The 25,483-nt window shown below is 38.5% G+C and overlaps 2 protein-coding genes across 2 annotated transcripts; one reads left to right on the forward strand and one right to left on the reverse strand.

The window, feature by feature from the left end:
* Positions 1-8,109: 8,109 nt before the first annotated feature.
* Positions 8,110-9,850, reverse strand: LOC145126211 (F-box protein SKIP19-like). Its single transcript, XM_079061615.1, has 2 exons — positions 9,448-9,850; positions 8,110-8,935 (listed from the first exon to the last, which is right to left on the reverse strand). Exons 1-2 carry the CDS (start codon positions 9,783-9,785, stop codon positions 8,404-8,406), a joined length of 870 nt encoding a protein of 289 aa, XP_078917741.1. The 5' UTR covers positions 9,786-9,850; the 3' UTR covers positions 8,110-8,403.
* Positions 9,851-24,527: 14,677 nt separating this feature from the next.
* Positions 24,528-25,483, forward strand: LOC145126687 (uncharacterized). Its single transcript, XM_079061998.1, has 2 exons — positions 24,528-24,603; positions 25,110-25,483. The coding sequence occupies exons 1-2, from the start codon at positions 24,528-24,530 to the stop codon at positions 25,481-25,483; spliced, it is 450 nt and encodes a 149-aa protein (XP_078918124.1).

Genomic DNA, 25,483 nt, shown 5'->3' on the forward strand with positions numbered 1-25,483 from the left:
AAGGCTAAACCCAAAGGTATCTAAGGGAATCAAACCCAACTTTTCAGGTAGCTGCTTCAATTACATGCATCTCACCCCCACGCTCGTTCGTTCCCCACGCTCGGTTGACTTGCCATATTAGTCTTACAATACGCTCAATTCAAATGAATATCTCGAGTTCAACAACTATTGAGTAAAGCCTAAACCTTACTCCTTTCCTTCTATCAGAACTGGCAACAGATCTCTAGATCCGATGCAACTAGAAGTCAGTCGATTCCGTCTGAGAATGGTTTTAGTCCAAACCTTTTTTGTCGAGTGAAACTCCGCTTCTTAAGAGCTTCTTTGGGCATGCCTGGAAAAGTTCTATTGCTATTTCGCGAGGCAATCCACATCGATGTAATGAAAGTGAAGGGCCCACGACAATCACGGACCGCCCTGAATAATCGACTCGTTTACCAAGCAGATTCTCGCGAACTCTTCCTTCTTTGCCTTCAGTTACATCTGAAAGCGACTTTCTCAAAACCCTAATTAGTTTGTGAGTGTTCTTGAGCTATTTTGTGCCATTTTAGTGATTTAAAGCTTGGAGAAGGAAGGAAAGGCTTGGAGATCCAAGAAGAAGGCAGTAGATCCAGAGTTTTGGTTGCATTTCCAGTTTGTTTGAGGTAAAAAGCTTCAACCTTGGCTTTCCATCACTTAGATCTTCTTTAGGGCTTGCATCTTGTCATTTTTGGGACATTTCTAAATCACTCTCGGGATTTGAGTGTATATTAGAGTGATGACTTCAGATCTGGGAACATTTGAGCTCAGGAAGCTCAAAGTTGCCACCTTTATTGAGCTATGGCCCTATCCCATGCATTAGGACTCCTTTATGGCTTAGTTTTGGTGTTCTAGCTTCATAACACCCATACATGCACGTAAAGTTTGTAACTTTACGTGTTATATCGACCCTAGGAGGTCAGATCTATGCTTTGGATGCAATAAGCCCGACTGAAATCGACTGTATGGACTTGGACTTTGGGGGACTCGACGAGTCGTTCATAGGACTCAGCGAGTCGGGTCATGGTTCCCCAACCTTTTCTGTTTCTGAGTAATCTGGTTGAGTCTAGAAGAGGACTCAACAAGATGGACGTGAATATGGACTTGAAGATCAAAGAACTCTACGAGTTCCAGGATGAACTCGGCGAGTTCAAGACAAATGTCCCAACTGATATGAAGCAGGACTCGACGAGTTCAAGGATGAACTCGGCGAGTCATGAGCAAAAGGTCCCGATTCTTAATGAAGGAGAACTCGACGAGTTCTTGAAAGACTCGACGAGTAGGATCGAAGTTCCAGTATTTTGTGGATCATGGAACTCGACGAGTTGGTGGACCAACTCGGCGAGTTAAGTCAACCAGATGTTGAATCTGACCAAAAGTTGACTTTGACCAAGGTGTTGACCTTGACTTTGACTTTGACCTGAGTTGACCCTTGAAAGGGTTACGAGTATGAAATGGTAATTAAGGAAGGTTGTTATGTGTAGGAGTTTGAGAGGAGTTGACCCCAGCATCGAGGACAGTTCAGTTACTACACGGCATTGAGGTGAGTTACCTTCCAGTAGAAGTGGGTATAAGGCCACAATGCCGGCCCACTAGTAGGAGATGTTTGTTAGATGATTGTCTTCATGATAATCGTCTGGTGTGCCACTATGCTTTATGTGCTAGTATGTTATGTCATAGTATAGTAGTGGTAGGGGTGAAATAGTCCCCAGTTACCGGTTGAAAGATACTGAAGGGGAGGCCAGCACCCAGATATGTTAGGCAGACTATGATAAATGTATGTATGCTAGGGTATTATGTAGTAGTAGTAGGGGTGAAATAGTCCCCGTATCCGGTTGAAAGAGACCGAAGGGGTAGGCCAGCACCCATATATGCTAGGCAGTTACCGGTTGAAAGAGATCGAAGGGGTAGGTCGGGCACCTAGATATGCCTGACAGTATGATGTTGTATGGTATGTGGTATGATGGGGGAACTCACTAAGCTTTGTGCTTACAGTTTTCATTTTTGTTTTCAGGTACCTCTTCATCGAAGGGGAAGGAGTCGACACGGTAGCAGCGCATCACACACACACAGGATTTCCGCATTATGAGATTCTTGGGATTGTACTCTGACATTGTTACTATTTTATGATATGGTTTTATGAAATGATATGACTCGATGATGTTTCCATAAATGTTTTTCTAAATCGTTATATTAAAATGAAATTTTTGGTCTTGAAAATTGAGATGTTACATAATTAATTATGAATTAATTAGAAATAGTTTCAATTAATTAATTGTTGATCATAATTAATCTGAAATTAATTCGGTATTAATTGGAAATAATTAAAGGTGCAATGTTGAATTGTAATTGTTCAATAGTTGAACAAAAGAGACAATTCCAGAACCCCCTATAGCATGCATGGTTTTATGGGAACTCTAGAAGGGTTCAAATTTGGATTCATCTGCAGATTACCTAAATTATTAATAGGAACCTTAAGGCACCAAATTTCATTGATAACCTTCATGGAATGATGAAATCTGATTTTCATCATTGTTTCCTCTTTCTTTGTCGATTTCAAGTGTTCTAGGGTTTTTGGTGTGAGCCATTAGAGGCGTTCACATTATTGATGCTTGCTTTCCATGGACTTTGAAGATCAAAGGAGTTTGACATATTCGATTATGTCTAAGGTATGTTTCTTATCTATGATTTTCGATTATCATAGTGTTTTAGTTTTGTTTCATAAAGTATGTTGTTATTAATAATGAAAAGTCATAGAATGTTTTAGGTTACATGTACCCATAAGTATTATGTTAAATTCTGCAAGTACATTGTTATTGTAATCTAGAAAACCCATCAATAAGTAGTCGGGAGTCAGATAGACAGTCGAATATATGATCATACTCGAAAGTAATAAATCAAACAAGAATCATGCAATAAGGCTTTAGACCAAGAGTTCTCATGCTATCTAACCTAAACTACACACAACCCCTAGGGTATCCCCTCAAATAACAACCAATATTATTATTACCCTAACCAATCATGACACCTAACAGTATTATACAATCAACAGGCACGACCCTACCAGTCTAGCATACCATGACACCAAAGTTCTTATATTCCACATACATAACAAAGAGTTATCCTAGTCAAGTAGCATATATATATATATATATATATATATATATATACTCTAATAGAACCACTATCCTAACAGACAAAGGATATACAATGTCATACGTGGTATAGCGAGAAGACTCACATGAATCACAAAACTGGAGAATCATAACAACACTCTCACTCCTTGCACTGATCAATCCTGCGAACTGACTAACACCAAATAAAGATCAATCCTCAATCAAAAAATCAAATCCTTCAAGTTTGACACAAGGTCAAACTGGTTAAAAGTCAACGGTCAGTGCCCAACGAAATTCAATGGTCAACCAAGTCAATGGTCACCAAGTTGTGGTGAGCTCTTGGCCACGCCATCGGCAAGTCAGGACAAATCAGTCATGATCAGAGCACCACCACGCCATCGACCTTCCTTGGTCACGTCGTAGTTTCTGGTATTAAGAGCTTAATCCTTACAAATCAAGGCTCATAACTTTATATCTGGATATTCTCAATGACTTAACGGATAAAGTTTCCAACTTTATCCAATAAGACATCACCACAATGCAAGATCTTAAAACCTAAGTCTATTAATCCCTTATAATAACCAAAACTAGTGTATGGTTCAAAGGGAACCATGACCTAACACCTTTTCCGTTAGATTAAGCATAGAAATGGTCACCAAGAAAGTCTAAGGTTCTGGAGTTGCTTAAAACTCTAAAAACATCCCTTCAAAGGATTAAAAATGGCACCATAGCATGAAATTAAAACCAAGAATGATAAAGGTGGAAGCTTTATACATTCCAAAGCTCCACAAGATGCAGAATATGCAAGACTTAAAGTAGATACAACCTTTCAACCAACAAGCACACCACCTTTTTCTCCCAAGATGTATTCTAAGGCTTCAAACATCACGAGCACCACACAACCATCAAGAACACTCAAGTGGGGGTAGGGTTTCGAGTTTAGAGGGTGGAGGCTAAAGAGAATGACATAAACCATGAGTTAGCGCCTTTAGATATAGGAGAAACACTAAAATCTTAGGATTAGGTTGCATCCAGTACCACGCCATGGTCTCCATCTCGACACGTCGTAGTAGTCAGCCAGACATGATCTTAATTAAATTGGCATAGCCACAATGTGGCCAAATACTTGCCACACCGTGGCATCAGGTTTTTCCCCAAAACCATATCTTTGAAATCCTCAAGTCTTCATTTGATCAATTCCTGAAAACAGGTGATGCAGTTATTTTACAATAATCTTATGGTATTTTCTTTCTCTGACAGATAATATATATATATATATATATATATATATATATATATATATATATATATATATATATATATATATTCTTCTAAAAGTAATTATTTTTTTAATACTTCATTCTAACATATTGGTATCTTATATTAATTTTATAGTATTTTTTGTCTGACAGAAACTGTCTATTATGAAAATAGTTTTTTTCTTCTAAAAATAAACATTTTTATAATATCTTCGTCTAACAGATTATATTATCATACATTAATCTTATGATGTTTTTTATCTGACAGATAATATCTATTATGAAAAAAAATCTTCTAAAAATAACAATTTTTACAGTACTTATGTCTCAAATATTGGTATCTTACATTAATCTTATGATATTTTTCTTTGTCTGAAAAAATATATCTATTATGAAAATAGTTTCTTTTCTTCTAAAAAAACCGTTTTTATAAGATTAATGTAAGATAACAATCTGTTAGACAGAAATATTATAAGAATGGTTATTTTTAGAAGAAAAAAAATTACTTCTTAACATATATTATTTGTCAGACAAAGAATATATATAATAAGATTGATGTACGATAATACAATTCGATAGACAGAAGTATAATAATAATGATTAATTTTTAGAAGAAAAAAATTTTCATAATAGATATTCTTTGTGATACAAAGAAAATATCATAAGATTAATATAATATAATATAAAAAAATATATTATAAGATTAATATAAGATAATACAATCTGTTTGACTAAACTATTATTAAAACCGTTATTTTTATAAGAAAACAGTTATTTTCATAATAGATATCATCTGTCATTTTTATAAGAAAACAGTTATTTTCATAATAGATATCATTTGTCAGACAAAAAAATTACCATAAGATTAATATAAGATAATATAATTTGTTTGACAAAAAAAATATACTTAGATAATAAGATATATATATATATATATATATATATATATATATATATATATATATATATATATATATATATATATATATATATATATAGACTTATTTGCGATAAAGTCCTTATATTCTATTGGTGGTCGGTTTACCGGCAGTTTACTGGTAAAATGGTCAAAATAAATACAATTGACGGTTTTTAGGATATAATTGACGAATATATATATATATATATATATATATATATATATATATATATATATATATATATATATATGGTCGATTATGAGACCTAAACATAAGGATTTTTCAGTAGATGTTCCTTAACTAAGAATAAAAATAGTAAATATTCATTTGAAATAAATACTAAATCAAAAAAAATCAAAACTACCAAATCAAAATTAAAAGAATACCCATTACCGAATTAAAACCATGGATGGTGTAAGGGTATGGAAACCACACCAAACACTCCACCTCACCACCATCTCCTTCATTCTCACCACGACTCCTTACATACCAAACCTTGGTGTACCTACAACGAGAAGAAGAGAGGAACAGAGAATAAGAGAGATCACTAGTTGTGGTATCTCATGGTATATACCACATGAGGCTACGAACATGGCTCCAAGTCATCACCACATGACCACCAAGATTGTGTGGACAGTGAATGTCCTCCTCGATCTTAGCACAACAAGAGCTTTTATATGTATTCCACCAATACATCTTAATAATAATGAATTAATGGAATAGATTGGGGATGTCATGGGGAAATGTAATTAGTTGTTGGAATATTAATAGCAAAATCATATTTACTTCATTTATGTCCTCCTCACATTGAACATGACCTATCATATTAACCTTCATTTCAAATTCTATAAACGACGTTCTGCACCATCTAACCCTTTCTCCATCCTCTCAACTTGATACCATTCAAATCCTTCACCAAGCAGCCTACGAGGTAAAGCTCCACTATCAGCATAACGTCTGTTGTTAAGAAAAACGATCGTTGAAACAGAACACGGATAGAAAATGAGGAAAACATCTCTGGTAATTGAAATATTTTGACATATATAGAAAACGACATTCTTGTTTCTCCGCCCAAAAAACAATTGCTTAAACTCTTATTTACATCCGTGAGAAGTTGTCAGAATCTTATTAAGGTCAATTAGGTTTTTTTGTCTTATCTTTAGCAGGGGCGTTCAATGAAACATGTAAGTAATGTGAATATGAGAAAGATGTGTGGGATTTTGAAAGGGGTGTGTTGTTGATGGGAAGGTGAAAGGAGTGGCGACGGACAATTTAAAGGTCGGTCTTTTCGTCGGTTTTCTTTGAGTCCCGTTGTTTTCCAACTTTTTTGGTGGGACTAAATTTTCATCAATTAATCCCATTGGACTTGGTCAATGTTCCACTTTCTTCTTATCCCAGGCATACCAAATACCTCTTAAAAAATATTGTTCAGCTTAGAGATACTCCCTCCGTCCCAAAATTATAGTCCATCTTTTCTTTTTGGTTTGTCCCAAAATAATAGTCCACTTCTAAAACTAAATAACATTTTTACCAAAATACCCCCTCATTATTACTTAACCAACTAAGCATTTAATGAAACATTAAATGCAAAGTAATGACAAAACTATCATTTTATTAAATAAAGTTAGTGGTAATTAATGATTTTCTTAATATGTGTGTTTTTTGTCTGTGGACAATAATATTGGGACAGAGGGAGTATTATTCAGGAACCGAATAAACCAAAAACTGAATTAGACGTAAAGTAGGAACCGAAAATCAGACCGATTATACCAATATGGATCTGTTTATGTTCGGGTAATACCGGTTTCGGTTCGGTTAGTAACCGAAAAACATGTACAATATGCTTAAGGACCGAAATAAACCGCAAAAATGAATAAACTCAATTTATTACAATAAAGTAAATGTCAATTTAAAAAGGAAAAAAAAAACAGCTTCAATACCTCCTATTTAGGAGCTTATAGCTCATTGAGTATACAACCAAAAAATGCATGTAAACTATGTAAATAGTAGGTTAAGTTGTGAACTACAAGTTGGAACAAAAATCGGGCAAATCAGACAAATAACGAAGATGTTATGACAATTCAAAGTTGGTCTAAAATTCTGCAAACAAGCTGAAACATAAAACTCATATTCAATACCCCTTGTTTAGGGGTTTGTATCTCACTAAATATACAACCAAAAATAGCATATAAACAGTGTAAACAGTATGTTCAACTGCGAACTACAAGCTGGAAAAAAAATGAGACAGATCGGACAAATAACGAAAACGCTATAACAGTTCAAAGTTGGCTTAAAATTCTACAACCATGTTGATATTAAAAAAAAAAAAAACAAAAAAATGGAATTGAATATGGAATTACCTTTAACTTCAAACTTGCCAAAACCTTTTCAATTTCCGGTTCCGATTCTTTTAAAACCGAAAAACCCAAGAACAATAAGCCTAAAGTACAAATCCGAGAACCGAATTGTATCAGCTTATTCGGTCCTAATTCGGTTCCGGTTTCAATTCAGATTCGGTTATTCGGTCCAAATGTTCATCCTTAGTTATGTTCGGTTCCATCCCATACCACTTACCAAACGTTTTCTTAAAGAACAATTTACACAAAGTTGTGAATATTAGCCTTCCAAATACAAACTTGAATACTTATTAACTACGGTGCAAAAAAGGTTTACATAAACTGGAATAACTGTCCCACTAACATATGACATAAAACTATGAAGAAACTACCCACTACTGGAAGACCAAGTCAAGAAAAACTAAACTACTAAGTAAACTAATAAAATAAAGTTGGACATAAGTAGTCCATGAACGCATGCAAAACATGTACATAATCATAATCCAATCAAGAATTGTGTTTTACTTCAACATCCCCGGCCTCTCAACGTTTACTTCCACAATTCCCATTTTCTCACAAAACTCAATCATCTTCTTGCTTAGCAAACCCTTCCTAAAGATAACATAACATTTTTTGAAAGCAAAAAGGATGTGCATCTGGTGCAATTAAAGTTTTAAATTGTACTAGATCCAATTCTAAGCAAATTTGATAACATCTCTCCAACTAAAGATCCATACCAATCAATCATATAGTATTCCTAATCGTCCGCTTCAAAAGATTCATCAACATCGGACCCAGAGGGATACATATGCATTTCATCATCATCATCATCATAATCATCATCATCAGAGGTTTGTGTTGAGTTGTGCTTAAAATCTTTGATCCGTTTCATGCAGAGTTTTCCCAATTTCCCCCCAAGATAAAGATTATGACACTCACGCACGTCTAGGGATTGAAGGTGAGGGCAGCCATTAAGAATGGCCTTCAGTCCATCATTTGTCATCTCATCACCATAAATCTGCAAATGGCGTAACCCGGGCATGTTGTTTGCAATTGCAACAGCTAGATCATCACATTCGGCGTATGGCCTGGTGTATATAATGTCAAATACCTTGAAAGACTTGAGCTGAGGGCAATTCTGTCCAATAACTTCAATGTCTTCTACACTGATAAAGATGTAAGAGAATTCAAGTTCCTCCAACTGCGACAGTCTTTTGATTGCCCAACTAAACCCACTATCCGCTATATGGTCGCAGGACCAAAGGTCAAGACGCTTCAGCTTACGTGAGCTGGACCCACACAATAGAAACAGGGTTTTCAGTAACATAAAACTACTTAGACATTTGACAACATATTAAATGGTGTGATAGTAAATCATATTTAGGTAGCATAGAATATGTTATCTGTATCAAACTAAACAGGGCATAACAAGATCTAAATATAATTGGTATTCTTATATAGTTTGATAAAAATTATTATAACTTTTCCTCGGGTTTTGAAGGATTTATAGTATGTTGTCAAAATTCAACCAATTTGAGCCAAGTTGCAACCTTTCTTCATCTCAATGTTCCAAATTAATACTCAATACAACAGTACAGCACATAACACAAGCCAAAAAACGCAGATTACCAAATTCGTACTCCATATGTAAACTATTATTAGACTTGGAAAAGAAAGAAGGGCTGTATGTCTATTTTCCATAACTGATGGAGCGTGAGTGAGTGTGTGCATCATGAGTACGAACTAAAATAAATAGCATGAGTATGAAATTGAATAGCGATGGGAAGGGAATAAAACCTACCGTAGCACGATGTAATCAAGGAGATCATCGGTGCAAAATCCTCCGATACTGATATCAATCAGTTCCCCACAGCTGAGATCGACTGCCTGCTTAGTCAGCATCTCGATTTTGTAATTCCTATCACAACCATCCTGCCATTTGTTAATATCGATGACCTTCCACATCGCCGGATCCTTGCAAATTCTCCGCCAAGTTCTGCATACTTGCCCTGCGCTCCTGAGTTTTTCCACGCTATTCAATCTTCCAAATATATTTTCCATCAGTTCGTCAGGCATTAACAGCCAATTTGGAGATTCCTTCATTGCCGACGACGGACCTACGGCGGAGATCGACGCCATTTTAACTCCGAAATACGATTAATTTTACCGGATCCTTTTTATCTTCCCGATTAATGGAAAATCCCCTTTTCTATGGGAAAGGAGTGAATTACAAGTAGTCCGTAGCCTTTTGCGTGTTCTACAAATTCAGTCCTTTGAGAATTATGAGTTTGCATACTCTGTTTATACCCATTTATTAAAGGCAGAATTTCATATATAACCTCAAAATATCATATTTGTCCCGACTTAACATCTAAATATCATATTTGTCCTCTTTAATATTTTAGAATATCATATTTACCCAAATCTATTTTTTTGGTAATTTTTATTAATTTATAATTTTTTTTTATAATCTTAAATCATTATAATTAAAAAAACATACCAAATGGACAATAATGCCCTTACTTCTAAATGACAGATATCACAATCACACGATTAAGATTTACAATCGCAGCTTCTCTCATTCTTACTATCGCATCGCATCACAGTTCCTTCTTCCCCTGTTGTCCCACCTAGCTTCTTGCAATCATACCCATCACGCTTCAGGTAAGGTAATTGACTTCGACCCTAATATGATATTTAGGGAGGGAGGAGTTGTTGAATCCTTTAGCGCTTTTTTTTTGTTTATGATTTTGCCTATTCAAATGTGTTGATACTTTTAGGTAGTGATGAAGTGATGACTACAAGCATTTTACTTTTTCTATGATGGATGTCGGAGATTAAAAGTAGCAGCGGATTTGTGGACTATGGTCCGTAGTATAGATGCATGTGCTATTTTTTCAAGGCGTATTTAATTGGTTCAAGGTTAGAATTACATTTTAAAGTGAGTTTGTTGCTTATTACGAATTGTATGTTAGTTGAATGATTTCAAAAAGTTAATGACTCAAAGAGAAGAGAAATAAGGAATATTTGAACAAAGTTTTCTAATATAAAGTTTGTTGTTTAGCAGATCAAATTCTCTTTGTCTGTCCATGGCTTTCTATTCTTCATTTCTACATTTTAGATGAATACTTTAGAAGAAATATGTTTGTTCTTTCCTACGTACTACTGATCCTAATTAATGTTTATGTGATTGTTATTCAATTCTCACTTACTTTTGTTGTTGAAGTTATGTTTCTTCTTTATTCTACTTTGTTTAATATGGATTTGAAGAGCTTGATCATAAATGACTAGATTGAAACCATCTATTTCTTATGATGATATATGGGGTTGAAGGATTCCAATTTTAACAAAAACTCGGATGTCACTTACAGTAATAGATAGCAGCAAGCATAACTTTGTATTATACTCAATCAATGGCGATATGTGGGATGGATAATTCATAGGTTAGGAGCCTCATGGAACCTGGTTTCTTAAATGGGAACTAGACTAATCTATTTCCCTCGGGACCCGTTTACATAAAGTCGAACCAGACTCTATTTGTTGCATATGAACCGGTTTACTAATCAGGTTTTATTTGTCTTTCACATTATAACATATGTAACATCCAGTTTTGGAAGTGTTCGGTTGTGGCTTCGGAGGCCAAGGGTATAAGCGTAATCTGACGATTCGGTCTTTTATGGGTCTCGGGTTTTATTCGGGAGGTTTTAAGGCTTGTGTGTGTAGCTAGGAGCGTAGGGCTTCTCGCCACCTTTTCATGGATATAAAGTTTGTTGGAAACAGACTTAGAACGAAGAAGTTATAGCACTTTGAAGGTTTTGGCAGAATTAGCCCCTAATGGAGAAGTTTGGCGGATAAGTCTCATGCATGCAAGGGAATGCATGCACGTTTCCGGCTGGGAACGCCCAGCGTAAGTTGGGTTACGCCTATCGTTGAAGGTTGCATGGACGCGGGTGGTATGTGAGTACGTCGGGCGTACAAAGAGGTACGCGGGGCGTACTCCCTTCAGACCAAAACCCTAATTTTAGGGCTAAGCACTATATAAAGAACATAATGCCCTAGATATCAGCCTCCCTCTCACCCTTAGACAGCTACCACGAAACCCTAATCCATACTTGAGTGTTCTTGAAGCTTAGAAGGCCATTAGAGAGCATTTTGGTGTTTTGGATCCATTTTCCAAGGAAGTGAAGAGCAAAGCAAGGTGGTGGTTCAAAGGAGAATTGTAGATCTAGGATTGTTGCTTCATTTCAGACCTTCTTGAGGTATAAAGTCTGGAACTTGCCTCTTAAGTGCTTATATCCATTATGTTGAGTTTTTGGACCTTTTTGTCCCAAGGATGAAGCTTTATGGTACAAATTTGTTTTCTAGGCTTAGGGTTGCCACCCTTGGTGCTAAATGAGTCCCTAACATAGAAAGTTGTCATCTTTAAGGTCTTAATGGGTACATGCAAGAGTTAAGACCATTTTCATGGAAGTAGGATACCATTTTTGGAGTTTGGGCTTATGTGGGACATGCAAAGTCACCAAGTCAGTGACTTTATGGATTCATATGTTAATAAGAACTCAGATTTGGACCATTGACTTGAAGCATTAAGTGCTTAATAGCGAAAAGAGCTTAACAGGGGAGTATGTTGGGTGTACAAGCTGGTACGCGCAGCGTACAAGTCACGAACCCAGTACGTCATGCGTACATCCGAGTACACCCCGCGTACTCAGTCAGAGTGGGTTTTGCACAAGTAGGCCTCGGTTTAGGCCATTCATTAGACTTTGCTACTTTGGGCCTTAGTGGGCCATCTGGAATTGAACATTTGGACTAGAAAAACATTAGTGGGTCTTTGGCTAAGGCCCATGTGAAGGGATTGGGCCTAATTGGAAATTGGGCTATATATTGGGCCTTGTAAGAGTCTTTATCTTTTTATGCCAAGGGTTAAGTAGAGTCCATCTTTGGATAAGAGTATGTGAGGGGTAGAATGGTCTTTTACCCCAGTGAGGACTTATGGATAAGTTATGAGAATCCCGAACTTAATTAGTTTGTATGATGACTAGTATCTCGAGGAGCCGGAGGATCAGCAGTTCGGGGATTTGCCAGCTAGCAGCCAGAGGATTATATGCGGGACTTCAGTAGTGCGATGTGAGTTTCCTCCTGTAGGAACAGGTCGAAAGTAGCAATGTCGGCCCGTATATATGTGTTTATATGTTTTCCGGACTACGGTCCAATGTCGGGCGAGGCCCGAGGAATGTTTTTTATGCTTGAGGTCTTTGTGATTCTTGCAAGTGTTTGTATGTTTCCGGATTACGATTCGATGTCAGTCGGTGCCCGAGGAATGCTTACATGTATGCTTTTCCGGACTAAGGTCCGATGCCCGGCGGTGCCCGAGGAATGTTATATATATGAGTTACCGGACTACGGTTCGATGCCGAGTGGTACCCGATGACTATGTGTATGTTAGATTATACTTGTTGTCTGTGTGATACTTGTATGTGACTGGAAGGGAGGTGAGTGTGGACGGGGTCCCGTATCTCATCACTAGCTGAGTGTGGACGGGGTTCCATATCTCATCATTAGCAGAGCAGGGGCGAGGCCCATGATAGGCGAGACCTTAGCATATAGTACTATGTATGATCCTTATGTGTTAGTATGATTATATGATATTGATTGTATGTGTATAGCGGGCGAGGCCCAGAGACAGGCGGGGCCTGGAAGAAACAGATCTGTATACGGAGCGGGGCCCAATGTCGGGCGGGGCCTGATGCCAGGCAGAGCCTGATGTCGGGCTAGGCCCGAGGAAGTGGCGGGGGCCCAGTATATGTGTTATGTGTATGGTATGTGGTAGTATGGGGAGCTCACTAAGCTTCGTGCATACGGTTTTTAGTTTTGGTTTTAGGTACTTCCAGTTACAAAGAGAAGAGCTCGGGATGACTACATTGCACACAGCATGAAAATTAGCCTGGGATGTTTACTCTGATGTTTTGATTTGGAAACTCTTATTATAATGTTTTGAGATATGTTGACTTACGTTTTGATGATTATGGTTTTATTTAATAATTAAAAATGAAATTTTTGGTTATGATTTTTGGGATGTTTCAAGTTGGTATCAGAGCCTTGGTTTGAGGGATTCAGGCACACTCTCGAGTGAGTCTGAACTCAAACTAAGGACTTGGTATGAAAATTTTCAAAAAGAAAATCATTTTTTAAAAAGGATTTTGAAAAGGAAAAAGGGTGCGGTGCATGCAATCAGCCGAGCTCAAGTAAGTTCTCCCAAATTATCCATACAAGTTTATGTTATGATATGAATTGTGAATAAGTGAACTGGATGCTAGATTAGGGCTAAGGATCTAGCAAGGATGTCTTGTATGCCTACTGTATGAGCTTATTGACTTACATGCTAGTACTGATTAGTCAGTGATATGATGGTCTGATTAGGATATGCTTGGTTTTGTTACTCAATGCTCGAATGTTGCTTGCTTTGTGCTTTTAGGATTTCTAGTCATCTTTAACTAACTAGTAAACGAATATGTTAAGTTACATATTACAAGGACTAAACAATTTCAGGATGTTAGGTTTAGCCCTATTTCGCAGCTCTCGTTTGAGTCTAACCGTTGTAGGGAGAGACCTCTAATTCGAAGAATTATCTGGTCTTAGTAATATGTAATGGTATTCGTGAGCTAGTTAAGGGAAGATAGCAGGGACTTCTTATGCAGTTGATGGCGGAGAGTGGGTCGGAGATTACCCTAGGGTAAGCCTAGGATGAGATTAGTGACAAGAGTTATGTGATTGTAGATCGTATGTGTGGATAGAATTGCTTGATTAGTGTATGCTGGTTGGATTTTCCATTGTCTGAATGTTGTTTGCTCTGTGCTTTGTGGGACTTTTAGTGATGCGAATTGACAACTAAGTGAATATGCTAAGTCACATGTGGCCCAGGTTAAATAATCTGAGAGTGATGGATTTGACCCTATTGTGCAGCTCTCGTTTGAGTACAACCGTTCTAGGGTTGAGTCTTTTACTCGAAGGATTATCTGATCTCTGTTGCATGTGACTATATTCATGAGGAAGCCAGTTGGCATTGATGGGAGTCCTTCAGCAGTTGAGGGTTGGGTGAGGTCGGGAACGTAGGAAAGCCTAAGATATGCTTCATTGGGCTAGTAGTACGGTTTAGCGAGTTTTGGGTGCATCAGTTTGAGGAAGTGACTTAGAGGATTTGGGAGGATTGCTGAGGAAAGTATGGATAGATGTGGAAGGTAGTATTGGGTCCGTACTACTGAAAGCACAGGATCCATACTCGAATCGGTGAGAGCCTTGGAGAATCTAGGGAGCGTAGGAGAGGTGGTTCTAGTTCTGGTTCGAGTTCCGGCTCAGGTGCAAATGTTGAGCTGATTAGCGAGCATTTACGGGAGTCCATCTCAGCGGAGATTCCCGAAGTATCATATATATTTTGGATGAGCGCTTGGTTGTGTTCCATGTGGAGAGGGGCCACATTGTCAGTAGCAGGTGGTTAGCAGATATGGCTAATGCGTCCAGGATGAGTTTTTTCCCCAAGGAGACGAAGGTCAGATATACTTCCTGCCTGTTGAAGGACAGGTCACGCGATTGGTGGGAAGAGGTTGGTAGTGAGTTGGGTGATGATGCGGTTGATGCTACGTCATGGGATGACTTTTCGACCAGATTCCGGGCGGAGTTTGCCCCGGCGATTGAGGCGCAGCAGTTGGCGCAAGAGTTTCTGGATCTCCGCCATTGTAACATACACGTTTTGAAATCGTGTTTTGTAAATGTTAAAAGTAAATAATATTATGAAATATTATGTGATATTGATTATTGAGTTCTAACAGATAGTTTTTACTAGAAATGAAGTAAAACTATGTTTAGAATCACTCAAAAAATATTGGAAGTCTTATGAGATTCCAATTAAAAGTCAAAATATCGAAATTTAACGAAAATATAAAATTTGAAATAAGTAAAATTTTATAATTCAAAGTTGTAGATAATTTCATTAGAAGCATTTTGGCAAAAACCTCATCGAAATCCGAGTTATAACGAAGACGCTATGACCAATCGAAGATTCGCGACAAAATCGGTACGGCGAATGACGTAAAAAGTTAGTTTTTGATAAACTACTTTTTAGACTTAGTAATCTAAATGAAAGTCGTAGTATTTGTTAAACTGAGAATTTTCATAAAAAGAACGTCCAAATCTGACTTCGTATGAGGAAGTTATGATTTTTCTAAGCTTCAGCTTAGCAGTAGACAGCTAAAAACGCGAATTTTAGATCGAGTGATTTTTAGCCGACACAACCTAAACGAGAATCAAAGGTCTCGTAAATAGTAGTACAACGGTAAAAAGACAGACGAAAACGGACATCGGATGAAGAAGTTATGAATTTTTAACGGATTTTCCTGTCCCGGTCTGTTAAAAATAATAATATTAAAAATAAAGTCAAAATTAGCCAACGAAGTCTAAACAAAAGTTGTAGAGCATAATTTTACCTACATGTGCATATAAAGAACGTCAAAAACGGAGCTCGTATGCGAAAGTTATGGATTTTAGAAGTTCGGGGCACAAAATTCGAGAAAATCCCAAAAACCGAGGAATTTCGCATGGCTTAGGTTCGGCCACGTCGCCCCATCTCTCATGCCTGCCCCGTTTCCGATCTCGCTGAGTCACCCGAATCGTGGCACGTCCGAAGACCGATGCGTGTTTGCTGACTCTTCGCATCCGAAGCCACCTGCCTCGCCTCGCATCGGACACCTGGCATTCGCATCTGTTGTCGCGTGTCCACTTCTTAGCCATCGATCTTCGGTCTCGCATCCTATAAATAGGAGGGTGCGAGATCTCCCGGCTAATGTTAGGAAATTAGCACATTTTCACCCCTAAATCCATATTTTTACTATTTCAACTTCCCTCGAACCCCGGGATCATACCCAAACCCCGAAATACGTTCCGAAGTGCCCGAAGACCTCGAAAAATTTATCTTTTCGGTTTTGAAGCTCAACCCTAGCAGGGCCCGATTTTCAAGAAAACTCCTGGTTTTCTTTGAAGAAAGTCAATTATAGTAACGAAGTGCTACCCAAATTACTATTTTAACCCCCGGTTATTTCACGGTGAGTTCAATATATAGGAACAATTGTATGTTATGTGTTATATGTGCTATGTGCTTTTCCGTTGTTATTATTTCCGTTATTTATGATAGCAAAGCTATACCTTTGACCATGTGATCAGTGAAAGGACTTAGATTCACGGTGGTACTGGTATGTAGCCTCTGGCCATGTAGAGCATGTCTCGTAAGAGAATGACTTCTATTTTATGGTATTGGCAGAAGGTTAGACAGGGCTTTCAGCCTGAAATCTACCAAAATGTTTAAATCAGAAAGTATATGTCTTCTGTGCCATTTGGGCCGAAACTTTATTGATGTATATCAAGTATAGAAATTGTCATGTCTCATTGATCGTATATCTTTGAATCAAATCATTGATTGATATGGAAAGTTTGTCACATGATTCACATATGCCTTTGTTGTTTCTTGTTCCTCTTTTTATCTGTCATATTGAAGTATATATATGGCATAACGTTATATTCTATCTATTATTGAACTCACTAAGCGTCACCGCTTACCCCTCTCAATGTTTAACAAATTGCATGAGATAAGTAACCAGTATTGTCATATACTGTTTGAAGGTTTAGAATAGTTATAATATTACTTTTGTATTTAGGGATCATGTATGTATAAAAGTATAGTATCATGGGTAGTTATGTAATATATAACACTTTGTAATAGTCGGTTTGTATCCAATCGTTTGTAATCACTTTATCAATGTAAAATATTGTTTTTATGAATATGCATATAGCATGTTTTGGAGTAACAATTGTCAAGTATGAAAGTTTGGGTCTTTCAGAAATATGAAAGTGTGGGTATTTCAGCCAGACTACTGAGACTGTGGCAGAGATTACTGCCAAGTCTAGGGAGAGGGCTCTATTGATACCGCAATACACAGCTATGAGGACATAAAGGAAGTGAGGAATCAAGATAGGTTGTGGGATGATATCAGGGAGTTCATGAGTAATTCGGGGTGCGAGACCCTGAATGATATGATTTCTAGATCCCGTAAGTGGGAGATAGATTTGGAGCACATTGGTAAGAGGGGGTTAGATCAGTTGCAGACATTGGAGGGTCCCGGGAAGAGACCCAAGTTTTCGGATCAGCTTTTGAGCGGCCAACAGGGTCGGATTCAGTGCAGCACTTGCGGGAAACTGCACGATGAAGTTTTTCATTCCAAGGGTATGAGTAAGTGTATCTTGGAGTTATATTTTCTGCTTATGTTCGAGTTATATGCCATCTGCATACCATGAATCTTATAATAGTAGTTCGAGGTCGCCTCCTTTTATAGTGGATTCTCAAGATGCGGTAGTTGTAGCAAGTGTGATTGGAACTCGGGAAGCGTCCCGTTAGTCTTCACGAGTTGTACTGCTTTAGTATTGGTTAGTTTTGGAACACTAACAGGGGTAAGCGTTGGTTGCCAGTAGATTGATTGTTGGATGGTAAGAAAGGATTGGGAATCCTATCAAATCTGTGTGCTGTAAGATTTTATTTGAATCAAAGTGGGGGAGAATCGTTTAGGTATTTAGGAACAGAAGTAGGTACGAAACTAGGATGAGTTCGCATTCCCGTCGGGTAGGAAGGCGGCCCAAGTGGCAGTTTGGATTGAGGAGGGTGTGAGATGGGAGTTTGGGAAACTTCCCAACAATGAGTTCGCGTCTTCTTGGTATTTGATAGTTGGTGTGGGAGAAACCAGGATTGGGGAATAACAGTCAGGACAGTAGTTCAGTTGGGATGTTAGGTCGTGTGTGTGCTCGACGATGGATGTGTTCGGATTGGTAATCAACGGTTGAGACAGTATGGAAAGTGTTGTAAGACTGCGGGATAGCCGTAGCATTCATCAGCAGCCAGACAGCATGGAAAGTGTTGTAAGACTGTGGGATAGTCGTAGCATTCATCAGCAGCCAGACAGCGTGGAAAGTGTGGTAAGACCGCGGGATAGCCGTAGCATACACTAGTGGTCAGATAACGGGGAAAAGTATGGTATGACTGCGGGGCAGCCGTAGTATTCTTCAGGTGGTCAGATACTGTGAGGAAGTGTTCTTAGACTACGGAATAAGTTGTAGCATTCATAGGTTCATTCAGATAAGTTAGAAACAGGTGGGTTAGTTAGTAGGATCATGGAAAGGCCACGGAAGGATCGGAATTAGGAAAGGATAGGTCGATTGGATTCGAGGTGGAGTTAGGCATGTGTAGCCCTAGATAGGTGAGACATGTGGGCAAGGCCGCTCCGTAGTATGGTATGGGTGAGACCCGTGGGTGAGGCCCGTGCGATTATAGCAATGCAGGTGGGACCTGGCAGAGACAGTTTGGGTCGAGGTATGGGATCGGGGATTCCAGGATTTACAGAGCCAAGAGTGGCAATGTGGATAGGATAGATTCGATAGCCAAAGTTTCCTTCGGAAGTAGCGGGGAGCGACTGATAGGGTGTTCTTTGGCTTAGCAGCTGGGTGGGACTCCGGTATTCCAGATAGTTAACAGATAAGTTGGGACATGGGAGGTCTCGGGTCATTTGGACAGTGGATAAGAGGCAGCACGATGTGCGGGCAGAAGTAGCGGTGTGAAGATTCGCGTGTGTGGAATAGCTTGCTGATCGAAGGTACTAAGTCACTTACAGTTGAATTGAATAATCTCATAGTAATTTATTTGACCCTGTTGCGCAGCTCTCGTCTGAGTCTAACCGTTTCAGGGATGAATCTTCTACTCGAAGGATTATCTGAGCCTTCTGTCAAGTATAAGTGTTCTACAGTTGATTATGGTCAGTGATTTGAGGAGGACTAAGTATGGTAACCTCAGCATGGGTGGTTTCTCAGGAAGTCATACCAATGCGGATTTTCGATTTCAGAGAGGTAAATTGGTTCTTTCGGAGACTCGGGGTTGGTTTTTCTTCAGGATGGAAGTTCGGTTTCGGTTTTGGTTGTCTTGGGAAGATTGTTTTACGCGCAGAATCATCGGTTGTGTTCCTCAGATCATTAGTTTGGATACGGGTGTTAGTAAGGAGCGATTTTGAGGACGAAATCTAATTAAAGTGGGGGAGAGTTGTAACATCTGGTTTTGGAAGTGTTCGGTTGTAGCTTTGGAGGCCAAGGGTATAAGCATAATCTGACGATTCAGTATTTTATGAGTATCGGGTTTTATTCGGAAGGTTTTAAGGCTTAGGTGTGTAGCTAAGAGCGTAGGGCTTCTCGCCATATTCTCGTGGATATAAAGTTTGTCGGAAACGGACTTAGAACGAAGAAGTTATAGCACTTTGAAGGTTTTGGCAGAATTAGCCCCTAATGGAGAAGTTTGGCGGATAAGTCCCATGCATGCAAGGGAATGCATGCACGTGTCCAGTTGGGAACGCCCATTGTAAACTGGGTTACGCCCAGCGTATAAGCTTGCATGGACGCGGGTGGTATGTGAGTACGTCGGGCGTACAAAGAGGTACACGGGGCGTACTCCCTTCAGACCAAAACCCTAATTTTAAGGCTAAGCACTATATAAAGAACATCATGCCCTAGAGATCAGCCTCCCTCTCACCCTTAGACAGCTACCACGAAACCCTAATCCGTACTTGAGTGTTCTTGAAGCTTAGAAGGCCATTAGAGAGCATTGTGGTGTTTTGGATCCATTTTCCAAGGAAGTGAAGAGCAAAGCAAGGTGGTGGTTCAAAGGAGAAGTTATAGATATGGGATTGTTGCTTCATTTCATACCTTCTTGAGGTATAAAGTCTAGAACTTGCCTCTTAAGTGCTTAGATCCATTATGTTGAGTTTTTTGACCTTTTTGGTCCCAAGGATGAAGCTTTATGGTTCAAATCTGTTTTCTAGGCTTAGGGTTGCCACCCTTGGTGCTAAATGAGTCCCTAAGACAGAAAGTTGTCATCTTGAAGGTCTTAATGTGTTCATGCAAGAGTTAAGACCATTTTCATGAAAGTATGATACCACTTTTGGAGTTTGGGCTTATGTGGGACATGCAAAGTCACCAAGTCAGTGACTTTATGGATTCATACGTTAATAGGAACTCATATCTGTGATTTGGACCATTGACTTGAAGCATTAAGTGCTTAATAGCGAAACGATTTTAACAGGGGAGTACGATGGGCGTACAAGCTGGTAATGTCACGAACCTAGTACGCCCTGCGTACAGCTGAGTACACCCCGCGTACTCAGTCAGAGTGGGTTTTGCACAAGTAGGCCTCGGTTTGGGCCATTCATTGGACTTGGCTACTTTAGGCCTTAGTGGGCCATCTGGAATTGAACATTTGGACTAGAAAAACATTAGTGGGTCTTTGGCTAAGGCCCATTTGAAGGGATTGGGCCCAATTGGAAATTGGGCCATATATTGGGCCTTGTAAGAGTGTTTATCTTTTTCGGCCAAGGTTTGAGTAGAGTCTATCTTTGGACAAGAGTATGTGAGGGGTAGAATGGTCTTTTACCCCAGTAAGGACTTATGGATAAGTTATGTGAATCCCGAACTTAATTAGTTAGTATGATGACTAGTAGCTCGGGGAGCCGGAGGATCAGCAGTTCGGGGATTTGCCAGCTAGCAGCCAGAGGATTATATGCGAGACTTCAGCAGTGCGAGGTGAGTTTCCTCCTGTAGGAACAGGTCGAAGGCACCAATGTCGGCCCGTATATATGTGTTTATATGTTTTCTGGACTACGGTCCGATGTCGAGCTAGGCTCGAGGAATGTTTGTTATGCTTGATGTCTTTGTGATTCTTGCAAGTGTTTGTATGTTTCCGGATTACGATTCGATGTCGGGATGTGCCCGAGGAATGTTATATATATGAGTTACCGGACTACGGTTCAATGTCGGGTGGTACCCGATGATTATGTGTATGTTAGATTATATTTGTTGTCTATGTGATACTTGTATGTTCCTGGTAGGGAGGTGAGTGTGGACGGGGTCCCGTATCTCATTACTAGCTGAGTGTGGACGGGGTTCCATATCTCATCATTAGCAGAGCAGGGGCGAGGCCCATGATAGGCGAGGCCTTAGCATATAGTATTATGTATGATCCTTATGTGTTAGTATGATTATATGATATTAATTGTATGTGTATAGCGGGTGAGGCCCAGAGACAGGCGGGGCCTGGAAGAAACAGATCTGTATACCGAGCGGGGCCCGATGCCAGGTGGGGCCTGATGCCAGGCAGAGCCTAATGCTGGGCGGGGCCCGAGGAAGGGGCGAGGGCCCAATATATGTGTTGTGTGTATGGTATGTCGTAGTATGGGGAGCTCACTAGGCTTCGTGCTTACGATTTTTAGTTTTGGTTTCAGGTACTTCCAGTTACAAAGAGAAGAGCTCGGGATAACTGCATTGCACACACCATGATGATTAGCCTGGGATGTTTTGTAACACTCAACTTCAGGTATTACCATAGTAGCCCTTGAAGTTTTATTATTACACATTAAGTCCCTTAAGTACGTTGGGCGTACTTCATGAGTACGCTTAGCGTACCATGCATAATTGATCGCGGAGGGCCAGCACGTAATCTGGGCGTACCAAGAGTACGCGGGGCGTACGTGACAGATATCCAAACCCTAATTTTCGGACTTGAGACCTATATAAGCATCCTTATCTCATTTAAGCTTCACCCTAACCAGCCTCCTTCACCTTCAAATGTCCCTAAAAATCCTAGAATCATGTGAGAGTGTGTTTTGAGTTTAAGGAGTGCATTTGTGGCCATTTTAGTGTCCATTCAAGAAGGAGGAGTTGCTAAGCAAGCTTGGAGTGGCCTTGGGCTTCAAGAATCTGCATCTAGTTCACCTTGAGGAGCTTCTGGAGGTATAAAGCTTTGATCTTGCCATCTTATTCATTAGATCTAACTAGGGTTTTCTATTTTGTCCCTTTAGTTGGTTTTGGACCTCCTCTTGACAGTTGAGCAATTCCAGAGGCTGAAATGGTTAAATCTGAAGTCCTTTGGTCCATTCATAGCACAAAAATGAAGTCTTGATGGGTGTTTTGACCTCATGCATGGTTAGATCTGAAGTCCTTTGGTCCAACTTTATGCCCTATAACGTCTTAATGAGCTCAGATCTGATTATTGGACGTTAGAAAATCGAGTATTAAGCACTTAATGGAAAGTGCTTAATCTGTTAGTACGCTAGTTGGGCGTAACTTTGCGTACGCAGCGCGTACGACCCAGAGACTCAGTACGTTGCGCGTACCAGGGTGGTATGCAAAGCGTAGGCACAGTACATGTGTGCATGGGGTGGGTTGGGGCAATGGTTGGGTCAGAAAGGAACGTATCAGGAACTGCGATTCGTGGGAAGAAGGAACTGCAATAGGATAGTAAGGAAGAGGGAAGTTATGATTATAAATCCTAACGTGATTGTGATATCTGGCATTTAGAAGTAAGGGCATTATTTTCCATTTATTATGTTTTTTCAATTGTAATGATTTAAGATTATAAAAAAAATTATAAATTAATAAAATTTACATAAAAAATAGATTTGGGTAAATATGATATTCTAAAATATTAAGAAGGGAAAATATGATATTTAAATGTTAGGCCGGGCAAATATGATATTTTAACGTTTAATAAGGGTATATATGAAATTCTACCTTTATTAAAATAAAGCAAATCGACAATATAATTTTGTCGAATTTTTTTAAATAGGGAATTCCTTTTTTTATAACCTATATATGTCGTTTGTTAAAATCCATTTTTTAGATTATAACTTAACTTATCAATAAGTTATATCAAGCTAGCTTATCATAAATATAAGTTATAAGCTACCATTTATTGACATAGGAAAATAAAATAAAAATAGGATTTCTTTCCTTCTAAGCAACCATTTATTGACAATAGCAACATACTTATTCTTTTAAGAGAAATAGCAACTTGTTTAGTTCGTCAACTAAGATAGAACTGGACATACCTTATTGTTTCAAAATAATTAAAACATCCATAAAATACAAGGTTCTACGTGACACCAGCAAGTTTTAGAGAAAAAACTATTCATTGTGATGTGAATGATCTATATACTTCTATTTCTTGTGTGCATGAGCCTCTTTGTGAGTCTTTGAATGAACATATTGCTATTGATTAATGTTTCATACAAGACATGATTAGAAATAATCAATTAATCAAAAGGACAAACAAATAAAACAAAATTTGATAATATATTTAATATTCTAACCTTACAACAACTTGTATTTCGACCTAAACCTCTCAACTTTGATTAGTGGGTAACAGGTAGCGGGTAACGTTTGATTTTGGAGCGTTTTGTTGAAAGCTTCTTCATGTAGCTTTTGATTTCCGAGCGTTTTGTTTAGACTAAAAGTTAAACGTTCTTGTCGCCGAACAAAGTTTTTTATTTTTTACGAACGTTTTCTTAAAATATAGAAGTCAAAAGCTCCTAAAAGTTGCGTGTCAAATACGCCCAATGTGTCTAATAAGGAAGCATCTTTCCATTTGAAATCATTTTTTTCCGTTCTATACAATAACCATATGATATGTCGGTCCTCTTTCGTAATCATATTGATATGTTTTTCAAGGAATGGCAAAATTCAGTAATAGAGTAGAACCTCTGTTCCTTGGCCTGTTTACTTCTCTATGCAGCGTGGTCTTCTTTCCACTCCAAGTTATTTACCTAATTGGTCATCAGTCCAATGGCACAACCAGGCCATCCCATGTTCATCTACTCATCAGCATCCTTGGGCTCAGCCTCCTCAAGCCCAACAAAAGGTTATGTTATGCGTTGGAAAACCCTTCACAAATAATTCAACATTGCCCAATTAGGCAATTACCCATTTGCTCCATTGGATCAGGCCACCAGTTTAACACAATCATTTTCAACAATGACTCTTCAAGATCTGGGCAACGTTGATTGGTACATGGACACCGGGGCCACCGCCCACCTTCATGCCGACCTAGGTATCCTCAAGTCATTTACTAATAATTACAGGAATTGTAATTTCTCAGTCTTAGTCAGTAATGGATCTCGCGTTCCCGTTCTTAAAACGGGTCACACCAATCTTGGTTATAACCCATTTCGAACACTTAGCTTAAAACACGTTCTCATTACTCCCCAAATTATCAAAAACCTCGTTTTTGTGCAAAAATTTACTCATGATAATAAATGTTCTATTGAATTTGATGAATTTGGTTTTTCTGTGAAGGACTTTTTGACCAAACAAATCCTCCTCCGATGTGATAGCACTGGTGACCTCTATCTCGTTACAAGCCCAACTCTTCAAGCTTTTCTCAGTGTTGGGTCGTCCACGTGACATCAACAACTCGGTCATCTTGGATAACAAGTTTTTAGCATTTATTATCTAAAATTTTCATTACATTACATGTAATAATGTTGGGACTGGAATATTTTATTAATTTAGCAAGATATTATTATATCGATAAATTAATAAATTATTAATTTAAAGAGTTGGCTTACATTCCTGAGCTTGAGAACTTGATTACGGGAATGCATTATCGGCACAAAATGGATGTGAATGACTTGTTGGATTATCCATGTGAAAATAATGAATGTTACGATGTCCAAAGCATTGAAGAAATTATCGCAGATACCGTTCAAAATTCGGTTGATTATGAAGTTGATGATGATTCAATACCTTTGGAACCGATCACTCGGAAAGAAGCATTGCAAGCAGCAACAACTCTTCACAACTTTTTGTTGCAATACGAGAATACAGTGCCTCGACTCTTAAGTGCAATTGGGAGATTTAAAGATGAACTCAATATAGATTTGAAGTTCACAAAAAAAAAAACAAGTGACTATAGATTCATTTTTTACTAG

The sequence above is a fragment of the Lactuca virosa genome, chromosome 7 (genome assembly GCF_052849685.1).
Source record: "Lactuca virosa cultivar CGN04683 chromosome 7, Lactuca_virosa_CGN04683_v6, whole genome shotgun sequence".
NCBI classification, from domain to species: domain Eukaryota; kingdom Viridiplantae; phylum Streptophyta; class Magnoliopsida; order Asterales; family Asteraceae; genus Lactuca; species Lactuca virosa.

Bases quoted from the DNA above. Each gene is read 5' to 3' on its own strand.
- LOC145126211 (XM_079061615.1), bottom strand. From the start codon at position 9,785: ATGGCGTCGATCTCCGCCGTAGGTCCGTCGTCGGCAATGAAGGAATCT. The intron at 8,936-9,447 runs GTAGGTTTTATT...GTGTGGGTCCAG, and splicing joins CTTGATTACATCGTGCTACG to CTCACGTAAGCTGAAGCGTC.
- LOC145126687 (XM_079061998.1), top strand. From the start codon at position 24,528: ATGACTCTTCAAGATCTGGGCAACGTTGATTGGTACATGGACACCGGG. The intron at 24,604-25,109 runs GTATCCTCAAGT...ATTAATTTAAAG, and splicing joins CCACCTTCATGCCGACCTAG to AGTTGGCTTACATTCCTGAG.